At 36.1% G+C, this 22,361-nt stretch overlaps 4 protein-coding genes and 1 non-coding gene across 7 annotated transcripts; 3 read left to right on the forward strand and 2 right to left on the reverse strand.

Moving 5' to 3' along the window:
• The first annotated feature begins 7,817 nt into the window (after positions 1-7,817).
• Positions 7,818-10,459, forward strand: LOC100255883 (trihelix transcription factor ASR3). Of its 2 annotated transcripts, none has more exons than XM_002283181.5 (3): positions 7,818-7,917; positions 8,663-9,227; positions 10,025-10,459. In XM_002283181.5, the coding sequence occupies exons 2-3, from the start codon at positions 8,687-8,689 to the stop codon at positions 10,306-10,308; spliced, it is 825 nt and encodes a 274-aa protein (XP_002283217.1). In that variant the 5' UTR covers positions 7,818-7,917; positions 8,663-8,686; the 3' UTR covers positions 10,309-10,459. The 2 variants fall into 2 exon arrangements, with proteins under 2 accessions (XP_002283217.1, XP_003631820.1); XM_003631772.4 differs by having other exon boundaries at positions 7,822-7,917; positions 8,612-9,227.
• Positions 10,460-10,607: 148 nt separating this feature from the next.
• On the reverse strand, positions 10,608-10,680 carry TRNAR-ACG (transfer RNA arginine (anticodon ACG)). The gene has a single exon. It is a non-coding gene; the product is annotated as a tRNA-Arg (tRNA).
• A 343-nt stretch (positions 10,681-11,023) lies between these two features.
• LOC100262807 (uncharacterized) lies at positions 11,024-12,912 on the reverse strand. Its single transcript, XM_002280891.4, has 3 exons — positions 11,873-12,912; positions 11,483-11,786; positions 11,024-11,402 (listed from the first exon to the last, which is right to left on the reverse strand). Exons 1-3 carry the CDS (start codon positions 12,812-12,814, stop codon positions 11,266-11,268), a joined length of 1,383 nt encoding a protein of 460 aa, XP_002280927.1. The 5' UTR covers positions 12,815-12,912; the 3' UTR covers positions 11,024-11,265.
• Positions 12,913-13,254: 342 nt separating this feature from the next.
• Positions 13,255-17,204, forward strand: LOC104878991 (probable LRR receptor-like serine/threonine-protein kinase At4g31250). Its single transcript, XM_010650151.3, has 3 exons — positions 13,255-14,834; positions 15,650-16,228; positions 16,312-17,204. Exons 1-3 carry the CDS (start codon positions 14,186-14,188, stop codon positions 16,980-16,982), a joined length of 1,899 nt encoding a protein of 632 aa, XP_010648453.1. The 5' UTR covers positions 13,255-14,185; the 3' UTR covers positions 16,983-17,204.
• A 945-nt stretch (positions 17,205-18,149) lies between these two features.
• On the forward strand, positions 18,150-21,641 carry LOC100257684 (probable nucleoredoxin 3). 2 transcript variants are annotated; one of them, XM_010650152.3, is made up of 4 exons: positions 18,150-18,440; positions 19,924-20,068; positions 20,352-20,831; positions 20,913-21,641. In XM_010650152.3, exons 2-4 carry the CDS (start codon positions 19,967-19,969, stop codon positions 21,528-21,530), a joined length of 1,200 nt encoding a protein of 399 aa, XP_010648454.1. In that variant the 5' UTR covers positions 18,150-18,440; positions 19,924-19,966; the 3' UTR covers positions 21,531-21,641. The 2 variants fall into 2 exon arrangements, with proteins under 2 accessions (XP_010648454.1, XP_019075186.1); XM_019219641.2 differs by having other exon boundaries at positions 18,425-18,547.
• Positions 21,642-22,361: the final 720 nt, after the last annotated feature.

The raw sequence follows: 22,361 nt of genomic DNA on the forward strand, positions 1-22,361 counted from the left end.
TAGGTTTTTTCGAATAGTAACTTATGAGAGCTAAACCCAAGTCGTTAGGGGACTTGATGTGGAAGGGAAATTCCCAAACCAACCTCAATATGCATTTAACACGAGGTGAATTTGATGCATATTAGTCTTTTAATCCGTCCAATCAAACCTAAAAGTCAACAAATTAATGAAATTGAGTGGCTTGAATTTACTGTATTTGGTTCATGAAAAATTTAAAGAAAAATGTAATTTCATATTACTCCAATAATTCAGTAAAAAAAAAAACCCTTTTTTCCAATTCATTAAAATTTAAAATATTCAAGCCAACCATGACATGATTTTTGAAATTGGTTGGCATGGCCAGGCCTAATTAAATATATCCATTCCAATTTAAGAATGGTCCAAGTGGGTGGCACAGACTTCTTAGACCTAGTGGTCCGTTGACTTAGTATAGTAGTATTTGGATTCTCACCGGCAACATGGAAAATGAGGGATTGGCCGGTGAGCGCCTCAAATGTTGGTCAAGTAGTCAAGCCAAGCTCCTGATAGCATCTGCCCAAATTTGACTCAATCTTCAATGTGTTCACTCCTTTTCTTTTGCTTAAATTAAGTCCGTCTGTTCAACTTCCAAATGGGATTTTATTTTTACTATAATCATTTTTTTATTTCATTCTTATCATCCTATAAATTATCAAATTATCGACAGGTATGAATTGATGAAAAAAGAAATGAGATGTTTATTTGCGTCCAATTTGTTCCTCTGACGGCTGTTCCTCATTTTGATGCTCTTATTGATGAGGGGAACAATTTCAATTAATGGTATACCAAAAGCCAATAACACTCTTGTGGGTTAGAGTTACACTATCACTATCCCTCTTATCCTGCGTTGACATGAGCTATTAATAATCAAAGTTTAAAAAAACACTATAGTAAATTAAAAGGTAAAATTCACTTATAATATTTCCAATTTATTTTATATAATTCAAGGAACAAATCAAGATATATTTTAAAAAATATTAATAAATAAAAAATTTATAAAATGACTTATTCTACTATTTTTTATTTATTTATAAATAAAGAGATTGTATTAAAAAACCACCAAAGTAGTGACTTAAATTACAAGACAGAAAAACACCCTTCACACCCTAGCAGAACGCTAAGGCCCGAGGAGTAGCCCAACCCACACCCTTAATGGGTTGCCACCCAACCAACAAAATCAACTAAGGTCGAGGGACCATATTTTATAGACAACTTCATCTCCGACCAAAGAAAATAAACAAAAGAAGACTTAAGCCTTTGAATTGACAACTCTTCTTTCTCAAAAGCAACTTTGTTCCTTGCCTTCCAAACCGTCCAAAAGAGGCATAAAGGATTTGCTCTCCAAACACCCTTCCTCTTCTTACCCACAAAAGTCCCATTCCACCCAGAAAGCATCTCCTTAACAGTGGCTGACATCACCCATTGCACCCCGAACATAGAGAAAAATAACACCCAAAGAGTCTTTGCCTTTTCACAATGGAGCAGAATGTGATCTATTGATTCTTCGTGCCTTTGACAAAGGTAACATCTATTCGCTAGAGCCCATCCTCTCTTTTGAAGCTAATCCAAGGTAAGGGCCTTCCCCAAGTTGCTTCCCACCCAAAAAAACTCACTCTAGGTTGCACCGAGACTTTCCAAATAGCCGACGAAGGGAAGGAGATTGGATGACTTGATACTAATGATTTGTAAAGAGACTTAACTAAAAACTTCCCACATTTAGTCTATCTCCAAATCACCCTATCATTCACTGTTTGCTAAATTCGCTTCCCATTTAAGGCCACAAAAAAACTGCAAACCTCATCCAACTCCCAATCATTAAACGGTCTAGAAAAAAACGGGCTCCAACTTCCCCCATCCTCATTGCACCTTCACACATCCTTAACCCAAACATCCTTAAAAACAGCCAACGCAAATAAGGAAGGAAAAGAAACACAAAGAAGTTCATCCCCACATCAAATATCTTTCCAAAATTTTACCCTTTGCCCATTCCCCACAACAAAAAATAGCCTATTTTTTACAACTTCCCATTTTTTCCTAAGAGTTTTCCACAACCCCATACCATACACCCCTCTTACTTCCTTTGAACTCCATCCCCCTTGTTCCTCCCCATACTTTCCCCTAATCACTTGGTTTCAAAAAGCCTTTATCTCAATAGCAAATCTCCAACTCCATTTATACAAAAGAGCCTTGTTGAGGATAGAAAAGCTCTTAACCCCTAACCCCTTATTACACTTCTCAAGGCAAACCAAATCCCACCTAACAAGATGAAGCTTCCTCTCAAGAGTCCCACCTCCCCACAAGAAATCCCTCTAAATTCGCTCTAATCTCAATCTGACTTTTCTAGGCATGGAGAGCATGGACATAAAATAAATGTGCATACTTGTTAGATTACTCTGAATCAAAGTAATCCTACCTCCTTTCGATATGTATTGGCTTTTCCATCTGGCCAATTTTTTTCTCATTCTCTCCTCCACACCGTCCCAAACAGCTAATGATCTATAAGGCGCACCTAAAGGCAATCCCAAATAAGTGGTTGGAAGACTTCCAACCTTACAACCAATAGCTGCAACCAATTCCACTGCATCTTCCTCACTACCCATCAGAATAAGCTCACTTTCATCAAGGTTAATTCTCAAACCCGACATGACCTCAAACCACATTAAAATCCAACTTAAAATATAACAATTGATCTTGGAAGCTCCACAAAAAACCAAAGTGTCATAAGCAAACATAAGGTGTGACACTTTAGCTCCCTCACCACCCCTACTCCTCGCCTTACAAGCTGACACAAAACCCCCATCTACTGTATTTCTTAAGAGACTACTAAAAGCTTCCATTATCATCACAAAAAGGTACAGAGAGAGGGGATCCCCTTGCATTAAACCTCTAGAGCTTTGAAAAAAGCCCGAGGAAGACCCATTAACCAAAATGGATAAGCTAATTGTGGAGATACACCACTTCATCCACCTAATCCATTTTCCCCCAAAACCCATCATACTCATGATTGAAAACAAGAAAGACCATTCCACATGGTCATATGCCTTCTCAATGTCCAGCTTACACATCACTACCCCATCCTTGCATTTTAAAACCAAGTCAAAACTTCATTAGCCACAAGGGCAACATCCAAAATTTGTCTTCCTTCCACGAAAGCATTTTGAGTCTTGGAGACCACCTTCTCCACCACCATCTTTAACCTATTGGCTAGAACTTTAGCCAACCATTTATATAGACTTCCCACCAAATTGATAGGCCTATAATCCATTAAGTCTTCTGCCCCTCCTTTCTTTGGGATCAAAACAATAAAAGTTGCATTCAGGCTTTTAGCGAAACAACCATGGTTATGAAAATCCTTAAAAAACCCTATGACCTCCTCTTTCACAAACTCTCAAAATGATTGCTAAAAAGCCATAGTGAATCCATCAGGCCCAGATGCTTTATCCCCACAAAAACCTTTAAGAGCCTTTAGCACCTCTTGCTCCGAAAACGGCTTTTCCGGTCTAGCTGCATCCATAGCCTCCAACCTCTCAAAAGACATCCCCTTCATGTTGGGTCTCCAACTTCCAACAACAGACATCATTAATTTAAATTCATTCACGACCCCATCTCTGACCTCATTCTCCTTTGTTAACCAAACTCCATTTATTTTGACCTAGGATAACATGTTCCTCATCCTACAAGCATTGGCCATCTTATGAAAGAAACTCGTATTCCTATTCCCCTCTCTTAGCCAGACTTCCCTTGATTTCTGTCTCCACGAAATCTCTTCCAACAAAGCCCACTTTTTAAAATCCTCTTTAGCTCCTCTCCTTGTATCCACCTCCTAAACAGAAAGAGGCTAAGATAATTCCACTTTGTCCCAGAAATCCACCTGATTCAAGGCCTAAGCCTTATTGACCTCCACTTTACCAAAATCCAATCTATTCCAATATTTCAAGAGTCGCTTCAAAGCTTTCAATTTAGAAGCCAACACAAAGCTCTCAAACCCACTAAAATTGAGTCCTGCCCACCACTTTTGCACTTTTTCCTTGAACCCTTCTTCCTTCAACCACATATTCTCAAACCTGAAAAGCATCAGACCATTCTTCACTCCTCCCCCATCTAAAAGAATTGGAAAATGATCCGAGACCGACTTAGGAAGGACTTAACCTATACCTAAAAGAATTATTCAAATTTTCGAAGCACTTTGACCTCGAAGAACATACTCCACACCTAATATAACATAGTTTTAAAATAATTATTTTGATTGGCAATTTATCTAAAATTATGATATGATATTCTTAATAATATTATGTGTTAATGTTATTTTCTTTTAAGATTTTTGGTTAATACTTTGATTCGTAATTTTCTTTATTATTAATGTCATTTTAATTGGAGTGAATGTGTGTCACACCCAGGTTTTTCAAACTTAACAATTAATACTCAAATACATTATAAGTGATCTAAAAAATATGGGGATACAAAAATTTAAATGCTGAGTTCCTGCTTGATTTTATGCTTAAAGAGAATATGAAAACTTGTTATAAAGAGGTATACATCCCTGTATTAAACTTTATAATTATTAGTTAACAAAATATGATTCGTTTCATAAAAAAGAATTTGTACTATGTTAATTTACATATACCAAAACTTCATGGTTCACTACGGGTAGCCCATACTACAAGTGAACATGACAAATATACATTACATTATTTTTCCAAAAAGATTTAGTCTTTGATACAAAGGCAAAGGCTCAAAACACTTCCAATGTGAGCATACAACATCGAATCAATAGTAAAACAATGCTCAAGTATTATTTCCAACATAGGTCTTTTGACCTGCATCTAAAGGTGGAAGGAATATGGTGAGTTCACAACTCAGTAGGGAAGTTTATAACCATCATAGGCATACTCTTAAAAACATTGAATTAAACGTATAATAGCATGCATGATAAACATTTTATAACCATTAACAAATATGCAATCATGTCAAACATGTATGCATGTGTTTGTTGGTTTCATCTTTGTTTTTCCTTATCCATCATTTCACAACTAATAAATTGCTAACCCCCATCAATCTACATATCAGATATTAGTGCTCCACAAAATACTCGGTCAATATAATAATGACTATTCTGGGACATCACCTAAGGGTAAGTCATATCTCGTGTCTTCTGGGACTCATACCCAAGGGCAGGACCAACCTCATGTCTTTAGGGACTAAAATCCAGGGGCAGGACCAACCCCGTGTCTTTCTTGAGGGCTTTATGGACTTTCACCCAAGGAACCATGGTCCCACATAAACAATATATCAAAGGATAATGCCTGTAACATCACATAAACACTTCCCACCAATCAATATGAATATCATTTATGATTATTCCATATCCTTATTGCAATGCAACCACACTATGAACCATTCCACAACACAAAACCATGAATCTTTATACCAATACATGTTCCAATATTGTTGTAACATTTGAATACAATAAACCGAGATGCAATGACACATTAAAACATTTAATGAAATCATAGAAATGACATGAAATTCCAATAAATGTTTTAAGGAAAGAAATCAAATACACCATGGAACAACATAAAATTCCCTACCTTATACCGACTTCCCCTTTGTGATTTTTCTATATAGGCGATCTTTACCTATTACAAGGAATTGAAATGAAACAACATAATTTAAGTTTCCTAACCATGAAAATTTATACAATTAAAACTTATGACATTTTCCTTTCTTATTATTTTTTTTAACTTATTGTTGCTAATTTTTAATTCTCATATTCTCTAATCTACATGCCCACAGGTTTTCAAATCAAATTTGAATTGAATTAAATAATCTTTATAATGCATATTAATATTCCCAATTAATTACCAAACACTAATCGTTTTGATTTTCTTAAAGCCTAACCAATTAACAAGTCTCAAGCGTTCAAATAACCTAATTAATCACATGTTTTACTAATCTATTTTTTCAATCAAACCAAACCAAACAAAGATGTATGTTGATCTTACCATTAATAAAATACTTAAGTTAAAATACTTTAATCTTTAATTAATTGTGATTTTTAACAAAAACATGTTTATAACTAATTTCATCCAACTTTTACACAAACTTTATCATTAATCTGTTTCAACATACCATTAGGAACCAAAATATACCAAAATTACTAAATTAAACAACTTTCTTACCTCAAATCTTTACTTTCTCTCTTTGGATTCTCTCTCTAACCTAGGTTGTTGCAGGTATAATGGTGCAAAATGAGCTGCGGGCCACATGACTGCCACCAACCCAACCAAGTAGGAGGTGGTAGGCCACATGGCTGCCACCAAACCCAACTTCTCCCATATTGCATATCAGTCTTCCAAATTAACCAATATTAAACTTACAATTGCCTATTAGTCCTTTAGGTTTTCATAACTCTAATAAGCCCCTAAGAACCTAATAAACATGCTTAAGTTATTAACTAATTCCACTTAACCTTAATAAAAGTTTAATTCATAATTGAACAAAATTAACACTAAACTAATTTTAACATCTAATTAAGCACGTTTAAAGTTAAGTACTAAGATAATCATTATTACCTATTTAATTCATTAGTGCTAGGTATTACAATGTGCAATTTATATAAAACTCTTATTCCCAATTAAGTTCATAATTTATTCTTTTTCATTTATTTATTTAAACTAAAACTTTCAAAAATCTATTAATGTGTCTATTTAATTAAACTTATTATTATTTTCTAATTCATTTTTTTATTTCACTTTCCCGTCCAAATTAGGGTTGAAACTTAGACGGTTGGTTAGGTTAATGGCCAACCCAAGCCTAACCCAAATTTAGAAATAATCAATTCAAACACAAGTCAATCCAACATTTAACTAGTAACCAAAATCCAAATTAATCTCATTTCTTTCCGCTTAAGTTGGTTAGATTAAACTCGAGTTGATGAAGTTATATAATTTAAAATTCATCTATAATGTTTTTGAATTGTTTTTATATATTTATATGAAAATTTAAATAGTAAATAAAACAAAATTTAAAAATAATAATTAAAAATAAAAATAAATTTACTTATTTTTTTTAAAAAGAAAAATATATAATATAATATAATTTAATATTTTTTCTTAAAAATATAAAAAAACAAAATAATATATATTATAAATATTATAAAAACATTAAATTGTGATCAGATTAGTGTAAAATTGTCCTAACCTTGGTCTGCTTCTAATGTGAATTGAGCTTGAGTTAAAAAAAACTTAAAACCAAACTCAATTTATGTATTAAAAATAATTGTCCAAATCTACCCAAATATCAGATTGAATTTGAGTTGAATCAAACTATATAAATTACACCCCTAATACAAACCTGAAACTCAAGAATACTTGTCATTATTTAAGCCTATTTTCCATTTCCCTTACCCCCACAAAAAAATGTATAAGTATGTAGCCGAATTCAAATTTACTTCATTAATAAGTCAGATTCAAACACTTAAATAAAGACAACAAAAAATAAGATTAAGATAAAAAAGGGATGAATTCATCCGGTAAGATATATAAATAAATAATCAAGTTAAAAATAAATAATTTTTTTGAAAGTGAATGAGGTTAAATTTATATATTTGGAATGTTTTCATCATTTTAATCAATTAATTCTTAAATGTACTTATAAATAAAAAATATTTAAATTCAAATAAATGACACTTTTATTTATTTATTTATTTATTTTTAATGTTAAAATATCAAATATTTGACAATTTCTTTTAAGTAATAATAAATTAATAATAATTTAGTAAAAAAGAAAAAAAAAAAACTTCCTATTTTCCAGCGTCTCGATGATGTGTGTATATATAAAAGTCGCACGGCAGAGTCCAAAAATTGGGATGAAAATGAAGACACAGAGGTGGATTTAGAGGTAAACTTTCCCTCTTCGATCTCAGTTTCGCTCCATGTCTTCAATAATTTCGTTTCTCCTTCATGAAATTGATTCATCAACAGCCGATTTAGTGGGCTTTGTTTGCCCTAGAATTTAGATTTTAACATTGCACAATTTCCCTTTTGAATTTGTTGTTTTTCGGGTGTCTTTTCGAATGAGTGCGGATTACGCTCAGTTTGGTTGTTGAGAAATTAGTTCAGGAGGTTTTTTCTGTGTTATGGTGCAATGTGATTGTGAATATTGGGTTGTGATTCGGTTGGTTGTCGGGTGATGGATTGGATTTCTTCTTTAAATTTTCTCATGCATTGTGTTGATGTTGAAATTTTGAATCTTATGGTTTATGTTATTTGGGTTTATTAGGAAAAAAGAAGCTCATTCAACTAAACCAAATTCATTCATTTTCTCTTCATGTGTTTTTTTTTGCTACTAAATGAGGGAAAAAAACCCTAATTATTGTGAACTTTTTGCAGTTTTATTATAGGGAGAATTATGGTTTTTTTTGGTATGATTTTGCTGTCATTTTATCTGTTGGGTTGCTGATAAAGTGGAGTAAAAAGGAACAAATGTTGAATCTTATGAAGCTCAATTGAGTGGAGGTGTTAGTTTTCTTGGGTCTCAAAATTTTCAGAATCTAAAATTAATTTATTGGATTTTAATTTTGTCCTCTGTTCAGACTTTTAGCAGCATTTAGGAGTCCAAGAAAAAAATTTCTTGTGTTTTGCAGCCGTTTTCTGAGTTGAATAGAAAAATGGAATCAACCCGGGTAGGTAGAGGGTTTGCAAACTCACGAGTGCCCAAGAAGGAAGAGATTGAGTATGGGATGGAACAGGGTGAGGGTCATCAATCGCGTGTTTCTAGTTCGAGACGTACTCGTTCCCAGTTGGCTCCTGACTGGACTATAAATGACTCGCTTATTCTTGTGAACGAGATTGCTGCTGTTGAAGGGGAATGTTTAAATGCATTGTCCACATATCAGAAATGGAAAATAATAGCAGAAAATTGTACTGCTTTGGATGTAAGCAGGACTTTCAATCAGTGTCGTAGGAAGTGGGACTCATTGCTTTTTGAGTACAACAAGATCAAGAAATGGGAATCAAGATCTCGGAATGTTTCATTTTGGACTTTGGAAAGTGAAAGGAGAAGAGAGCTTGGTCTCCCGGTTGACTTTGAGAGAGAGCTATTCAAAGCAATTGATGATCTTGTGTCTTCACAAGAGGTCCGATCTGATACTGACCCGGGTACCGACCCAGAAGCAGAAGATGATAGGCTTGAGGTGATTGCAGAATATGGTATGTATTCACTCACCAAGTCTGAGTACAAATAGTCTTCTATTGTGCTTCTGATCTGAGTACAGCTTAAATTGCACAAATTGTCCTTTAAAGTAGTCTACATTTTAATCCAAACCCTGTGGCAAACTGATTTCTCTAAAATGTGCTTTAAAGTATTTATCTGGCCATGGATTGCAACTGTTATTTCATGCTAATTGAAATTGTGATACCAATGCACTTGAAACAGGTTCTTGAATGTTCTGTGATGATAAGTTTTGTGGATTTCCTGAGCCCTTGAGGCTTGGCTCAAGTGGTAAAAGCTTTGGGAAGATTTGTGGGAGGTTTCAGGTTCAAGTCCCAATAGGGACACAAAATTGCCCATCAATATATATATATATAGGATTTTCCGACTGCTCTTGGGATGCTGCATGATTCCCATAGAAGATTATGATTCTTCTGGGGTTGTTAGAATATTTGAATCGATCTATTCAGAGCTCCAAAGGGCTATGACAGAAAGTAGATTTTCAGGGGAAAATTATTTTCCGTTCTTTAGATGTGTGTTTATGTGCAATGGATCCAGTAGTGAGTCTTTTCAACTGTGGTTTAAACCAAATATGTAAAAATATAATGTTCAGCTTTGATCAACTGGCTGGAGCTGGAAGTGGTATGGTAGAAAGTTCAAAATAGTTGAATTGTAGATGTCAAGAAGCTAGAAATGACCCGATTCTTAATCATTACTTTCTTGGTATTAAAATGCTTGGTCTAAGCATTCAAGTCAATTTTAAGTAATGCAAGTTTTTATAACTTTGTATTGCCAGGGCCCAAGAAGCAAAAGCGCCGAGAAATGCCACAAAAAACCACCAGCTTAGAAGAAAAAGAGCAAATGATGGTTATGAAGCTGCGCGAGAATGCAGATCTTATTGATGCAATAGTTAAAGGAAACCTGGTAGACAGTGTAGACTTTGGATTGGGGGGTTCAAAGAATCGAGAGACTCTCCAGGCAGATTTTAAAAGACGTCAAGGCGACAAGCTTATTGCCTGCCTCAGAGACATCGCTGATACCCTTGACCAGCTTCGCGATATAGTACAGAAATGTGGATAGTGAATAGTTCTCATAAAAGGGTTGCCGCAAAAAAATTTCAGGCCAAAGGAGCCTTTGAACAAGCCTCCTGCTTCTTTCTTGTAGACAATGGCTCTTTGTGTCATAGAGATGAATTTGGGAAGATCAATATATGACTGACTATTTTATGTTATCATTTAACTGTTAATATTTGGATGCAATCAATATATGACTGAATTTGGCAATGAGGTAGAGGGCTTGAGATTTGATTGAGGGATTTATGGAAAGGTAGGCCAGTTCATGGTATTGAAAAAGGGGGAAAATGAGATTTGTGGAGAGGGCGACTCCACTGGGGATCGAACCCAGAATCTCTGGTTCCGTAGACCAGCGCCTTATCCATTGGGCCATGGAGTCGGATGACTGAGTCCCCTTGGACATGATTTTTGATTAAAAAACAACAGATTTAATTTTATGAATGGTGATGATTCAAAGAAGTTCAAAGTTCGTTTCACTACTTACTGGAAAAATGCTTTCATAAATAAGGGTCTATTCAAAATTATTCAACAGATGAACTTACAAAATAGTTTGCTAAACCTCTTCTTTGTTTGTTTATTTATTTATTAAATAGAAAATAGATTTTTATATTGTACAGAATTGTATTGGAGAGTCAATTTAGAAAACTATTCTTCATATATAAACTCTTTAACAGATTTCATATGTTAGGACCAGTTTGGAATATTTTTAGCTTTAGAAGGAATAGAAGGAAAAATAAAAATTATTGATGTGTAAATAATTGAAGGAACAAACACAAATTATAAGTTTGACAAAAAAAAAAATGATAAGAATTGAATGTGGAAACCTAAACTACTTGAATTGTAATTCCTTACAACAAAGCTGCTTATTCCTTCTCCTTCAGATTGATCATGAAACCATTACATTTGAAGATGGACCTTCTTCAACATCCAACAATGGCCTCCTATAGTTGACTGAATATCACTCTTAAGACAGAACCACCACCTTACTCAGTATCCACATTACCAGTGAGAACTCAAACGCAAAGATAGTATGAAGCAACCCACGATCAAGAGTAAACCCAAACAGTGTGATCCCCCCACTGTTGTGTTGCAAGTATGTAACTGCATATTTCCAATACACCTTCAGTTTAATTAACTCAATGCATAAACCCCATATGTAAAAATTCACATTGCTTACTGACCTAAAGCTTGCCAGCTAGTTTGGAAGGAAGATAGATCCTGTGATGAGACTGTGATCAGAGTTTGTGACAAATCTGAAACGGTGTCGTCGAATTTTGATGGCAGAAGGGTGTGATCAGGATCAGGCCCTTGGATTATGCCTCTCCACTGGTCTGAACTGGCATCGGGATGAAGGTTGATGGTGGCACATGTTACTAGCATATGCCATCTGGTTGCGACAGACACCATCCTTTGAGCTCTGTGTGTGATTCTTGCAGCCCCAAGAAGACATAGCAAGAACCCACTTAGCTGAACAGCTGAGCAAACCTGGGTAGTTGTCGAAATTGTATACATTTATGTGGAAATGTGAGGTGAATAAGATCAAAATGTGTGTATATGTTAGGATTGCTTACTACAAGGTCTCCAGAATTGAAGAAAGTCTTGTTTGATTTTGATGCCAAAACTATCAACAAGGCTCCCAGTTGGCTCACTGTGATTGTAATCAGGCATCCGATGATGAAGAACCTGTATCTGTGGCTGGTGACTGATAATTGTTTTCTGATCCTCATATGTTCCCGGAATATGACACCGGCGTCTGACCCACATCCCTCTAGAAGCTTCTGGAACCCTTCAAACCTGAGTATTTGGAGCTCACATGTCAACCTGAATAGAACACAGACTAGCAAGAACAAGCCTGTTCGATAAATCCATGATGCCAAAACCAGTACAAACGCAATGGAATTTAGTGGAACCCCTGAGGGAATATGTGGTATAGAAATTCTCACTGTTGAGAAGAATAAGATCTTATGTGCAAGTTCTACAAAAAGGGATGGCAGAAGTATGAATGCTAGGAATCTGAAGGCCTTGTCAAGCTCTCGGGTGTATCCTCGTCTGACATACAATGAGTCATCCATAAGGTCGTCCAGGAACAGGAGATGGCGGAGGCCGTACTGTTGGAAGAAGCGGGATAGTGTGAAAAAGGCTATTGCAGCTAAGCCTGACTCAGGCAGTTGCACCAGTTTGTTGAATGAGATTGGGTCTTTAGTTGATGAAGAAGATGGGGGTTCAATGAACAGGGAGCTCAAGATGGGGACGATGATGGCGAGGACTATGAATGTGAGGCATGATATGGACTTCCCTGCCCATGAAGAGTGATCAAGAGCACACCATTTTAGGCTCATTCTGAAGTGGCGAAGCTCATCAAAGATGCTTGATTTTGATCTGGCATAGGATGGCTGTAGAAGTAAAGGGACATTGATCTGAATTGGTTCATCAACCTGATCAGGGACTGAGGCATGTCTGCCTGAGAACTCAAGGTTGATATGGGTGTCACAGGGGCTGGTACAGGACTTCATTGGTTTAATACTAACGAGAAAATTGGGAAATAACTGAGATGGGGGTGATCAATATAGGGTTTTGTGATACTCTAAGGATTATATAGTTCGGTATGACAATATCCCATGTTTGGATGAGAGGAAACTTCAGGGAAAATGGAATGATAAATAGGTTAAATGAAACATTTACATGGCTCAAATATAAGAGCTCATATTCCCATTGCTTGAATCACAAAGAAATGGTAAAGATTCACAAATGAAGTTCTCAATTATAAAGGAAAAGGCAAAAGCAGGGAACTTGTGAATTCTCTTTGCCTTCCACCAGAGGTTTCCAGGACTAAAGAATAAAGTGTGGCAGAAATTAGAGGCTTTTTAGCTGCTTTCCTTTTGGCTCTGGCTTAATCATATTCTTTACTTGATCAATGACCAAAATTAAAGAGGGAAGGGACATGGCACTTGTAGTTGAAATGTTCCAAAAAATTGGATTCAATGAGAAAGTTTATATGTTTCATGGGCACTTTCATAGTGGCCACAAGAACTACGTGTTTTGAGAAGAAAGTTTTAGGTGTACAAGGACTTGGTACTGGCCAGAAGATCATCCTCTGGAAGTTCTACAAGGTATTTCCAGTATCAGGTTAAGGATCTTCTTTACACAGATTCAGTTCACTGTTAAATTATACATCAAGATTATCGGTTCTCAGCTTCATTATTTACCATCCAAAACTATAAAATTATCCAGTGGAGATTCACAATTTGAGTTAAATAAAGAGAAAAAAAGTGCCCAGGAAATGTGTGACTTGATGTCTACTTATACCCTCACTAGTAGACACTTTCAATGGTATGTCTAAAATTGCTGCATTTTGGCTCTTGGGATTGTAAAACTACAGAGTGTTTACTTAGATTTTAACCCTTGAATGAGAGGGCCCTTTTCTCATTAGGAGCTTTGTGACCAGGTCTATACTTATGATTTCTAGTCAAGGACTATATCAGATAGCCCATGGAGGCCTGCCAAAAAATGGGGAAGAAGCCTAATATACAAAGCATAGTCATTATTATTATATAGAAAGGGGTGGCAACAAGACTTAATATCATGAATTGTTGAAGAGTTTAGCAGCACCAAACCAACAAGAAATAGAAAACAAAAGATTATGCAACAAAAGTATAAGAAACCAAACAACACTAAAGAAGGCCGGCCATAACAGCTCATTCTTAGGAGGACTTTGTTGATGTCACCACCCTGCATTTGTCCATTTCCGTTTAATCTTTCCCTTTCATTCATGGTATTTCAACGCAGCTTCCATTGTTTCTTTCGTTCTGTGATTCCAATAAGTGCTTTCCATCAAAGTCCTTTTCTTCCATGTTTGCCTGAGTCCCCTGCTCTGCCTCTCAACCATGGCTTGTAAGGAAACGACTTGGCTTCTCTCCCTTCTTCTCATGCTGCTATGCATCATGGTATCAGCAGATACGCCTGAGTCCACTATTCTTGTCAAGTTCAAGGCCTCTTTGTTTAATGCCTCAGCACTTCGCGATTGGAATGAGTCTTCAGATCCATGTTCAGATGGCAATGGTTGGACAGGTGTAAAGTGCTTTGAGGGGAAAGTATGGACGTTGCAGCTAGAAAATATGGGACTGGCAGGCCAAATTGATATTGAATCACTTAAGGAGTTACAAATGTTGCGAACTATAAGCATCATGGGCAACAGCTTTGGTGGTCCAATGCCTGCTTTCAAGAGACTTGCTGCATTGAAATCATTGTATTTGTCCAACAACCGGTTTTCTGGTGAGCTTCCTCATGATGCTTTTGCTCACATGAATTGGTTGAAGAAAGTTCATCTGGCACAGAATGAGTTTACTGGCAAGATCCCCAAGTCTCTTGCTAAGTTGCCAAGGCTTTTGGAGGTGCTGCTTGAGAACAACAATTTTGAAGGAAAGATACCCAAATTTCCACAGAATGAACTGCAAATGGTGAACATGTCAAACAATGCATTGGAGGGTCGTATACCAGCTAGCCTAAGCAAGATGGACAGGAGCTCATTCATTGGTAAGTTATTTTCTTTGGCTTGATGGTATGCTGTCATCTTTGTATCTTCCATTCACTTTCACAGACACCCCTAAACCTTTATTTGAGTTTATAGATTTTGGTCTCATTTTCAGCATCATCATTGTTCAATCAGTACAATTTCAGCTCAGAATCCAGATTTTAACAAAAATGCTAAGATCCTAGAGTTTATTGTAAGTCAGTGTAGTGAATTCAAAGAGCAGATGCATAGATTAATTCAGTTCTATAATTCACTCTTGAAGCTGGGAAAAATCTCACCAAATTAGGACTGGGATTAGGTCTAGATAAGACTGAAAATTGTTTCCGGGGTTTAGCGAATTTACAGAGAAATGCCTCCGGTAAACATGTAAGCATAGTAGGGTCATCTTCTTGATTGGGCTATTAGTTCGGACAGCAGGTTGGGCAGCAAGGAATTTTAGGGAAACATGGAATGACCAAGAATAAAAAAATGTAATAAGCTTTAAGAAATGAAATAGAAAAACTAAATCAATGGGTGGATTTGGTCAATGGTATCTGGTTTTTAAGAATATTTGTATGTGGTTTGCACGATCACCTGCTGGACATTGACTTGAAACATCAAAGAACTGGTAGCCTATGGTCTTCTCTTTGTTCAGCTCTTTCCTATATTTATATCTCATCTACCCAATTGTTTGCTGCCCAGGATGTTGTCATTGGTTTTGACCTTTCGTTTTCAGTACTAAGGCTGATAACCTTTGCACTCTACTGTAAAGTCTACCAGTTAGTCTTCATTTTTAGGCCAAAACTCAGGCCTTGATGTATATCTTTTGGATGAGCAGGCAACGAAGATCTATGTGGTCTGCCTCTGGAGCCATGCAAGGAATCTAAGAAGCCGAGTATCCTCATCATTGCCCTAGTTGTTGGTGGGGTGGTGGTACTGGCGGCCATAATAGCAGCTGTCTTCTTAATCTGCAGGCAAAAGGGCAAAGCATCCAAATTGGGGCAGCCCTCATCAGCAAAAGCCCATAAGGAGGCTGCTGTCTATGAGGCCGAACACAAGGAAGTTGGATCCACTGGGGTTTACAAGAAGGGTGAACAAGGACAGTTATACTTTGTAAGGAATGATAGGGAGAGGTTTGAGCTGCAAGACCTGCTTAGAGCTTCTGCTGAGGTTCTGGGCAGTGGGAGCTTTGGGTCTTCTTACAAGGCTGTTCTTCTCAGTGGACCAGCCATGGTTGTAAAGAGGTTTAAGCAAATGAACAGATTGGGAAGCGGCGATTTCCATGAGCACATGAGAAGGCTAGGAAGGTTGTCACACCCCAACTTGCTTTCTCTTGTGGCCTTCTATTATAAAAAGGAAGAAAAGCTTCTGGTTTCTGATTTTGTGCCTAATGGCAGCTTGGCTAGTCATCTTCATAGTAAGCTTTTGGTTCCAGTATAATGTCTTACAGTTCACCCCCAAACTCAATCCCAATTCACATATCCATCATGTCTTTTTCAGGTAAACGCGCTCCTGGCCAGCCAGGGCTCGACTGGCCAATTCGCTTGAAGATCATACAAAAAGTGGCCCACGCCTTAGCTTACCTCTACAAAGAGCTTTCTGACTTGACTCTACCTCATGGTCACCTAAAGTCTTCCAATGTGCTTCTAGACGACAAATTTGAGCCAGTACTATCAGACTATGCACTTGTGCCTGCAATCAACAGAGAGCATGCTCAGCAGATCATGGTGGCGTATAAATCGCCAGAGTTTATGCAGTATGATCGAACAACGAGGAAGACAGATGTATGGAGCCTTGGGATACTAATACTGGAGATGCTGACAGGTAAGTTCCCGGCAAATTATCTGAAACAAGGTAAGGGTGCTAATTCTGATTTGCTCAGCTGGGTGAACTCTGTTGTAAGAGAGGAGTGGACTGGTGAGGTGTTTGATAAAGATATGAAGGGCACAAGGAATGGGGAAGGTGAGATGCTTAAGCTGTTGAAGATTGGAATGAGTTGCTGTGAATGGAATATGGAGAAGAGGTGGGATTTGAAGGAGGCTGTTAAGAGGATTGAAGAGTTGAAGGAGAGGGATTCAGATGAAGACAACTCTTCATATGCTAGTGAAGGAGACATTTACTCTTCTAGAGCTATGACTGATGATGACTTCTCTTTCTCAGTTAACAATTGAGTTGAGTTCTTTAACTTTGAAGAATTTCAATCTGGAAATCAATGTTAAATTGGTTCTACTTGGTGGGTTCTTGTGGCCCGTTAAAAGTGGGAAAACCTTGTTGATGCTTTGGTGATACTTGTTCGTGCATAGTTCTATTAATTGTTAGGGAGAGAGATAAGACAACATCAAACTGGCTAAATATTTTCTATGGTATTTTCTTTCTTTCCTTTGCATTGTTCATTAATCTTTCCAATGTCTCTCCATTTTCATATATGTACCAAGGAAAAAAAACAAGAGATTGATGAATCTTCTCTGTCTCTGCTATGGGCTGCCCCAAGATTGTTGGAGTTGCATCAATGTTGCTTTGCTTAAATAGTGACTCTGAAATATAGGTCCAAGTTAGTTGTGATATCCAATGATATAAACGGTTTGATGGCTTATTATCAAGTTAGTTGATTGTTTTGCTGTCAATTGACCTATGATTTTTTAGGTCTATAGATTTTTCTATGTTTTTTCTTATTATCTCTTATTGATTGAATTGATAATTCAAAGAACCTTGATAGAAAATTTAAAAATTGGTGTATAATTTATTTGGATTACCTAGGTCTTTTTTTGGTAATTGTTTTAAAAAATAATTCTCAAGAATAAAATTTTGAGAATAATTTTTGAAAATTGTTTTTTAATATTTTGTAAAGCAAATATTGTTTGGGAATCTGAAATATTTTTAACGTGTTTTATTTGTTTTTAACTATGTTTTAAAAACAACGTTTATATGTAATGTTTTATTTTCAATTACTTTTCATATTTATATAATTATTTTCTTAAAACAATTCTTAGAAAATAAGAGAAAATGAACTAAAATTATTTTCGAAAACAATTATAAAACAAAGCCGTATTCACCCCTTTCTAATTTGTCTAGTAATAAAAAGAAAAAAGAACTTATAAATTACAATATCTTTTCTCAATCGATCTTGATTTTGATTTTGATTTGAAGTGGCTTTCAATAAGTCAGAAGTTGCTTAGATAATTTTATGATTTAAAATAAAAACAAAGTTAATCCGAAACTTCGAATACTATATTTTGTTAAAACTTTTTACAGTACTGGTTTTTTTCTTTAGAAAATAACGACTCATGGGTCTTCTATAAGCTATACTTATTCAATTGAATTGCCAAAATCTATATACAGACATTCAAAATTCTGTGAAGATAGCCAAAAAGTTTGGAAAAAGAGAAGATTTCAGGACATGCACAGCAGTGATACAGTACTGTGAGGTTAACATCACCAATGTCTACATCTTAGCCATAACATACGTTAGCAACAATGACTCATCCCTTATCATCATATTCACCTACACTTCATGTGGGTGGATATTCCTCTCCTCACTAAATTTATTCTCCTTGCGCCCTTTTTCCTTTTCGCAAATCTCTCAAAACAAAGGGTTGATCCATGAAAGAAGGATAATCAACAACTGTAAGGTACTTTTTGTTCTTCATATATACCATTTTTCTGGCCCAGAAATGATGGGCTGTACAATATTCTTGTGTACTTTTCTTGAGAGCTGGAGCTTCTCTGTTCTGAAAGGGTTAGTGTGGTGTATATATTGTGTAAAATTTTGAAGTTATACTCATCTTCTCTGCAATGCTAGAGGTCTGATAACTGGCTCAGATCAAGCCAAGTCTGCATTGGGGCACCCCCAAATGGTGGGTCCAGTATGATTTGGCAAAATCTGAACTGGGTAATCACCCAAACCCCCAACTTGATTGAAGGGCTTGGTTGTCTTCTGTTTGCATTATGTTTGGAGCATATTGTAAATTGGTTTCTGTACAATTGTGTTGAGGCATCCCCTGAAAAGAAACCAGCTTATACCATCATTCATATTATGTGTAGAAATCATGAGGTTGTGTTCAAGAAATGACATCTTCTTGGTCGTGGGTGAGTTTGATAAATTGAGTTTAGTTAAATGACAAATCCAAAAATGGTTCTTAATTGTTGGGGTGCAACTTTTAATCTCGGGTATGGGTCGAACTCCAATTGGTTTTCAGATGAGATGATCAAAACCTGATCCAAGATATTGTGCTAGGTGTGGGCGTGAAACATGTTGCACTCAAGATTCATGATTTTTCCCGGAATCTGATTCCTTCTAATCTATTCCCCTCCTTGGCATATTACCTGATGGGCTGCAGGATGGATGCAGATAGGAACCATTTCTTGTAGGAGTATTACTTTAACATGCCCAAAGGGAAGAAAAGGAACCATCTATGTCAAAAGTATTGGCACCTTTCACCACCTCCAATCAACTTGTACATGGCCACCTTGTTGCTAGGAATCCTTATTGCCCTTGTTCACACAAGGGCTACTTCAATTCCCCTCTTTTGATTATTCTTCTACAGGTGCCTTTCTCCTAAATTAAAGAGGATTGTTAGAAAAAGTTCAGGGCATCTTAAGATTAAAAGAGCAAGCACCTTGCTTTTATTAACCAAGTAGAGGAGGGTGATTTTAATTTTTTTTCTTTCCAATTCTCGATTACCCGTTAATACCACACCCGTTCTTGGCTTTCAATCTTGCATTTGAAGCCTAAAAATTCAAAACTGCAGATTAAGTAATTAAGTAGATGGGATCCTAAAAATGTTAAAGCCCACACCAACTAACGTATATAGTTGTACGAACTCCAACTCCAGAAGTTTGAGACATACTGTTCCGGAATTCAAGATTCTCTGGTGTCAGAATCTTAACTTTCTGCAATTCCATTTTCATTGAATTCAATTGGGGAGAATATGTAAAAGAATATTGCTAGCTTCAATTTGTATATTGGAAAAAGGACTGAAATTCCCTTGTGGAATCATGAATGCCCTGCCTCCAATACCTTTAAAAAGCAGCAGCAGATAACAGCAAAAAACCAAGATTGAAGTTACTTGTACGGTTACGGAAACTCTTTTTTTGACATTTACTATTTTGTAGATAAGAGGAAAAGAGTGGGTGGCAGTTCTTGCTTCAAGCTCTAATGGCAGGGCCTGATCTTGGAGTGGAAAGTGTAGACAGCAACGACATCATAACAGTATTAGCATCAGAAGGGATTGAGTTCCTTTTATCTGGTGAAGGAAAGGTAGCCATGTAACTCTGAATTCTTTGTCTATTCTCTCAGCCCTGTTGTTTGTTGTGACTTCTACTAGAATTCCAAATTTAAGCTCTTATTACCTATTACATGCTTTGGAATGAACCATTATTTGGGGTATTTTCTGAATCAATCTGTTTGGTTGCTGAGAAGATGGATAAAAGAAATAGAAGGATCTTTTCAGGAACCCAATAGAGCCATGATGTGAAATTTGCTTGTATATATATATATATGAAATTGAAGCAAAATAACTCATGTTTTGATCCTGTTATAGGTCTCTTTATCATCAACTGAAGGGAAGATGATTTGCCTCTTCTTCTCAGCCAACTGGTGCAGGCCTTGTAGAACTTTTACACCACAGCTGGTCCAAATCTATAATTCATTAATAAAGACTGGTAGAATGATAGAGATTATATTCATATCCTTTGACCGAGATGAGACTGGATTTGGGGAGCACTTTAAGTCCATGCCATGGCTTGCAGTTCCGTTCAATGTAGATTTGCATAGGCGATTGAGTGACCACTACCATGTTGATCACATCCCATCATTTATACCATTGGGCTTGGATGGAAAATCAATTGAAGAAGATGCAATTGGGTTGATTGAAGACTATGGTGCAAGTGCATTTCCCTTCACAAGCCAGAGAAGGGAGGAATTGAAGGCTATGGATAATGCTAAGCGTCAGGGAGGAAAACTAGAAGAACTTTTGGCAAATGAAGGACGAAACCATGTGATTTCTAGCAGTGGTAGAGAGGTATTAACTTGTTTCTACCTGTTTTTGTCCTTCAATTTTTGCATATTAGGGTGTAACATTCACAGACTTGAGCTTTTGCAGATATTAGTATCTGAACTTGTTGGGAAGACAATAGGCCTCTACTTTGCTGCGCATTGGTGCCCTCCTTGCCGCGCCTTCACTGCACAACTTATAGAAGCTTACAACAAGCTGGTGGCCACTCGAAATCAGTGCTTTGAAATAATATTTGTCTCAACAGATCGAGACCACCAAGAATTTGATCTCAGCTTAAGTAACATGCCATGGCTAGCCATCCCATACGAGGACAAGGCGCGACAAGACCTTTGCAGGATCTTTGACATCAAAGGGATTCCAGCTTTGGTCCTACTAGGCTCTGATGGGAAGACAATTAGCACAAATGGGAGGGCCATTATTTCCTCCTATGGTGCCATGGCCTTTCCATTTACCGAGTCAAGGACTACTGAGATTGAAGCAGCCTTGAAAGAGGAAGGAGACGCGCTGCCTCGCCAGGTAAAGGACCTGAAACATGAACATATACTTAAGCTGGACATGGCCAAAGCATATGTATGTGACTCCTGCAAGAAGCTAGGGAGGTTCTGGGCATTCTCTTGTGATGTATGTGACTATGATCTTCATCCAACATGTGTAGAAGAAAAACAAGAAACTTATTTGGAAGATCCAGTCATGGGGCTTGTATGAATTTCAATCTTTCAAGAGATCATGTCCTAGTTTGAAATCATAATCATTTGAAACTCTTGTTTGCAGTGTACCCCCAATTACATATTATATAATAATCTCATTTTATATCTACTGCTACTTTGCCTCAAAATCTTGTATCATCACTGTACTACAATCTTGGCCTCTGCAGAAGTTCTTCTGACATATGGTCTATATACAAAGATTATACCTTTGCTTTTGGGTTTAATAGTTTCTGCATTCAGAAATTAAGATTGTTTATTTGGTAAACCAACTTAATGACTTAATTTGATAAGTATTAAGTCAAAATCTTAAATATTTTTTATCACATTTGCACACACTAATCAAAATATTAATCAATATGTATGACTTATTTTTTTGTTATAAATATTTTATAGTTATCTTATGTATCTACAATATTTGAGATATGGATATTTAACAAACAAATTTATTATTTAAGATTAATAAAAATAAATATTAATCAAAATCAATAAGGGCAAATATGTTAATTTGATGACTTAAAATAAATTTTAAGTTAACTCAAAGTAAAAATTGAGTAATAAGTTTTTTATCAACAACTAAAGGGTGTTAGGTAAATCAACTTAATGACTTAATAACTTAATTTAAATCATTAAGTAAATTAAACATGTTTGATAAAACAACTTAATATTATAATTTAAAGTTATTTTTAACTTTAAGTATTAAGGTAAGATAGTTAATTTATCCTTAATCTCAAATTATTTTTTCCTCATTTGCTCATACTAATTTTTACTTAATACTTATTACTCAATCTTAAATCAATAACTTAAAAATAATTTAACTTAAAATTAATTT

The sequence above is a fragment of the Vitis vinifera genome, chromosome 4, assembly GCF_030704535.1.
Source record: "Vitis vinifera cultivar Pinot Noir 40024 chromosome 4, ASM3070453v1".
Taxonomy (NCBI): Eukaryota; Viridiplantae; Streptophyta; class Magnoliopsida; order Vitales; family Vitaceae; genus Vitis; species Vitis vinifera.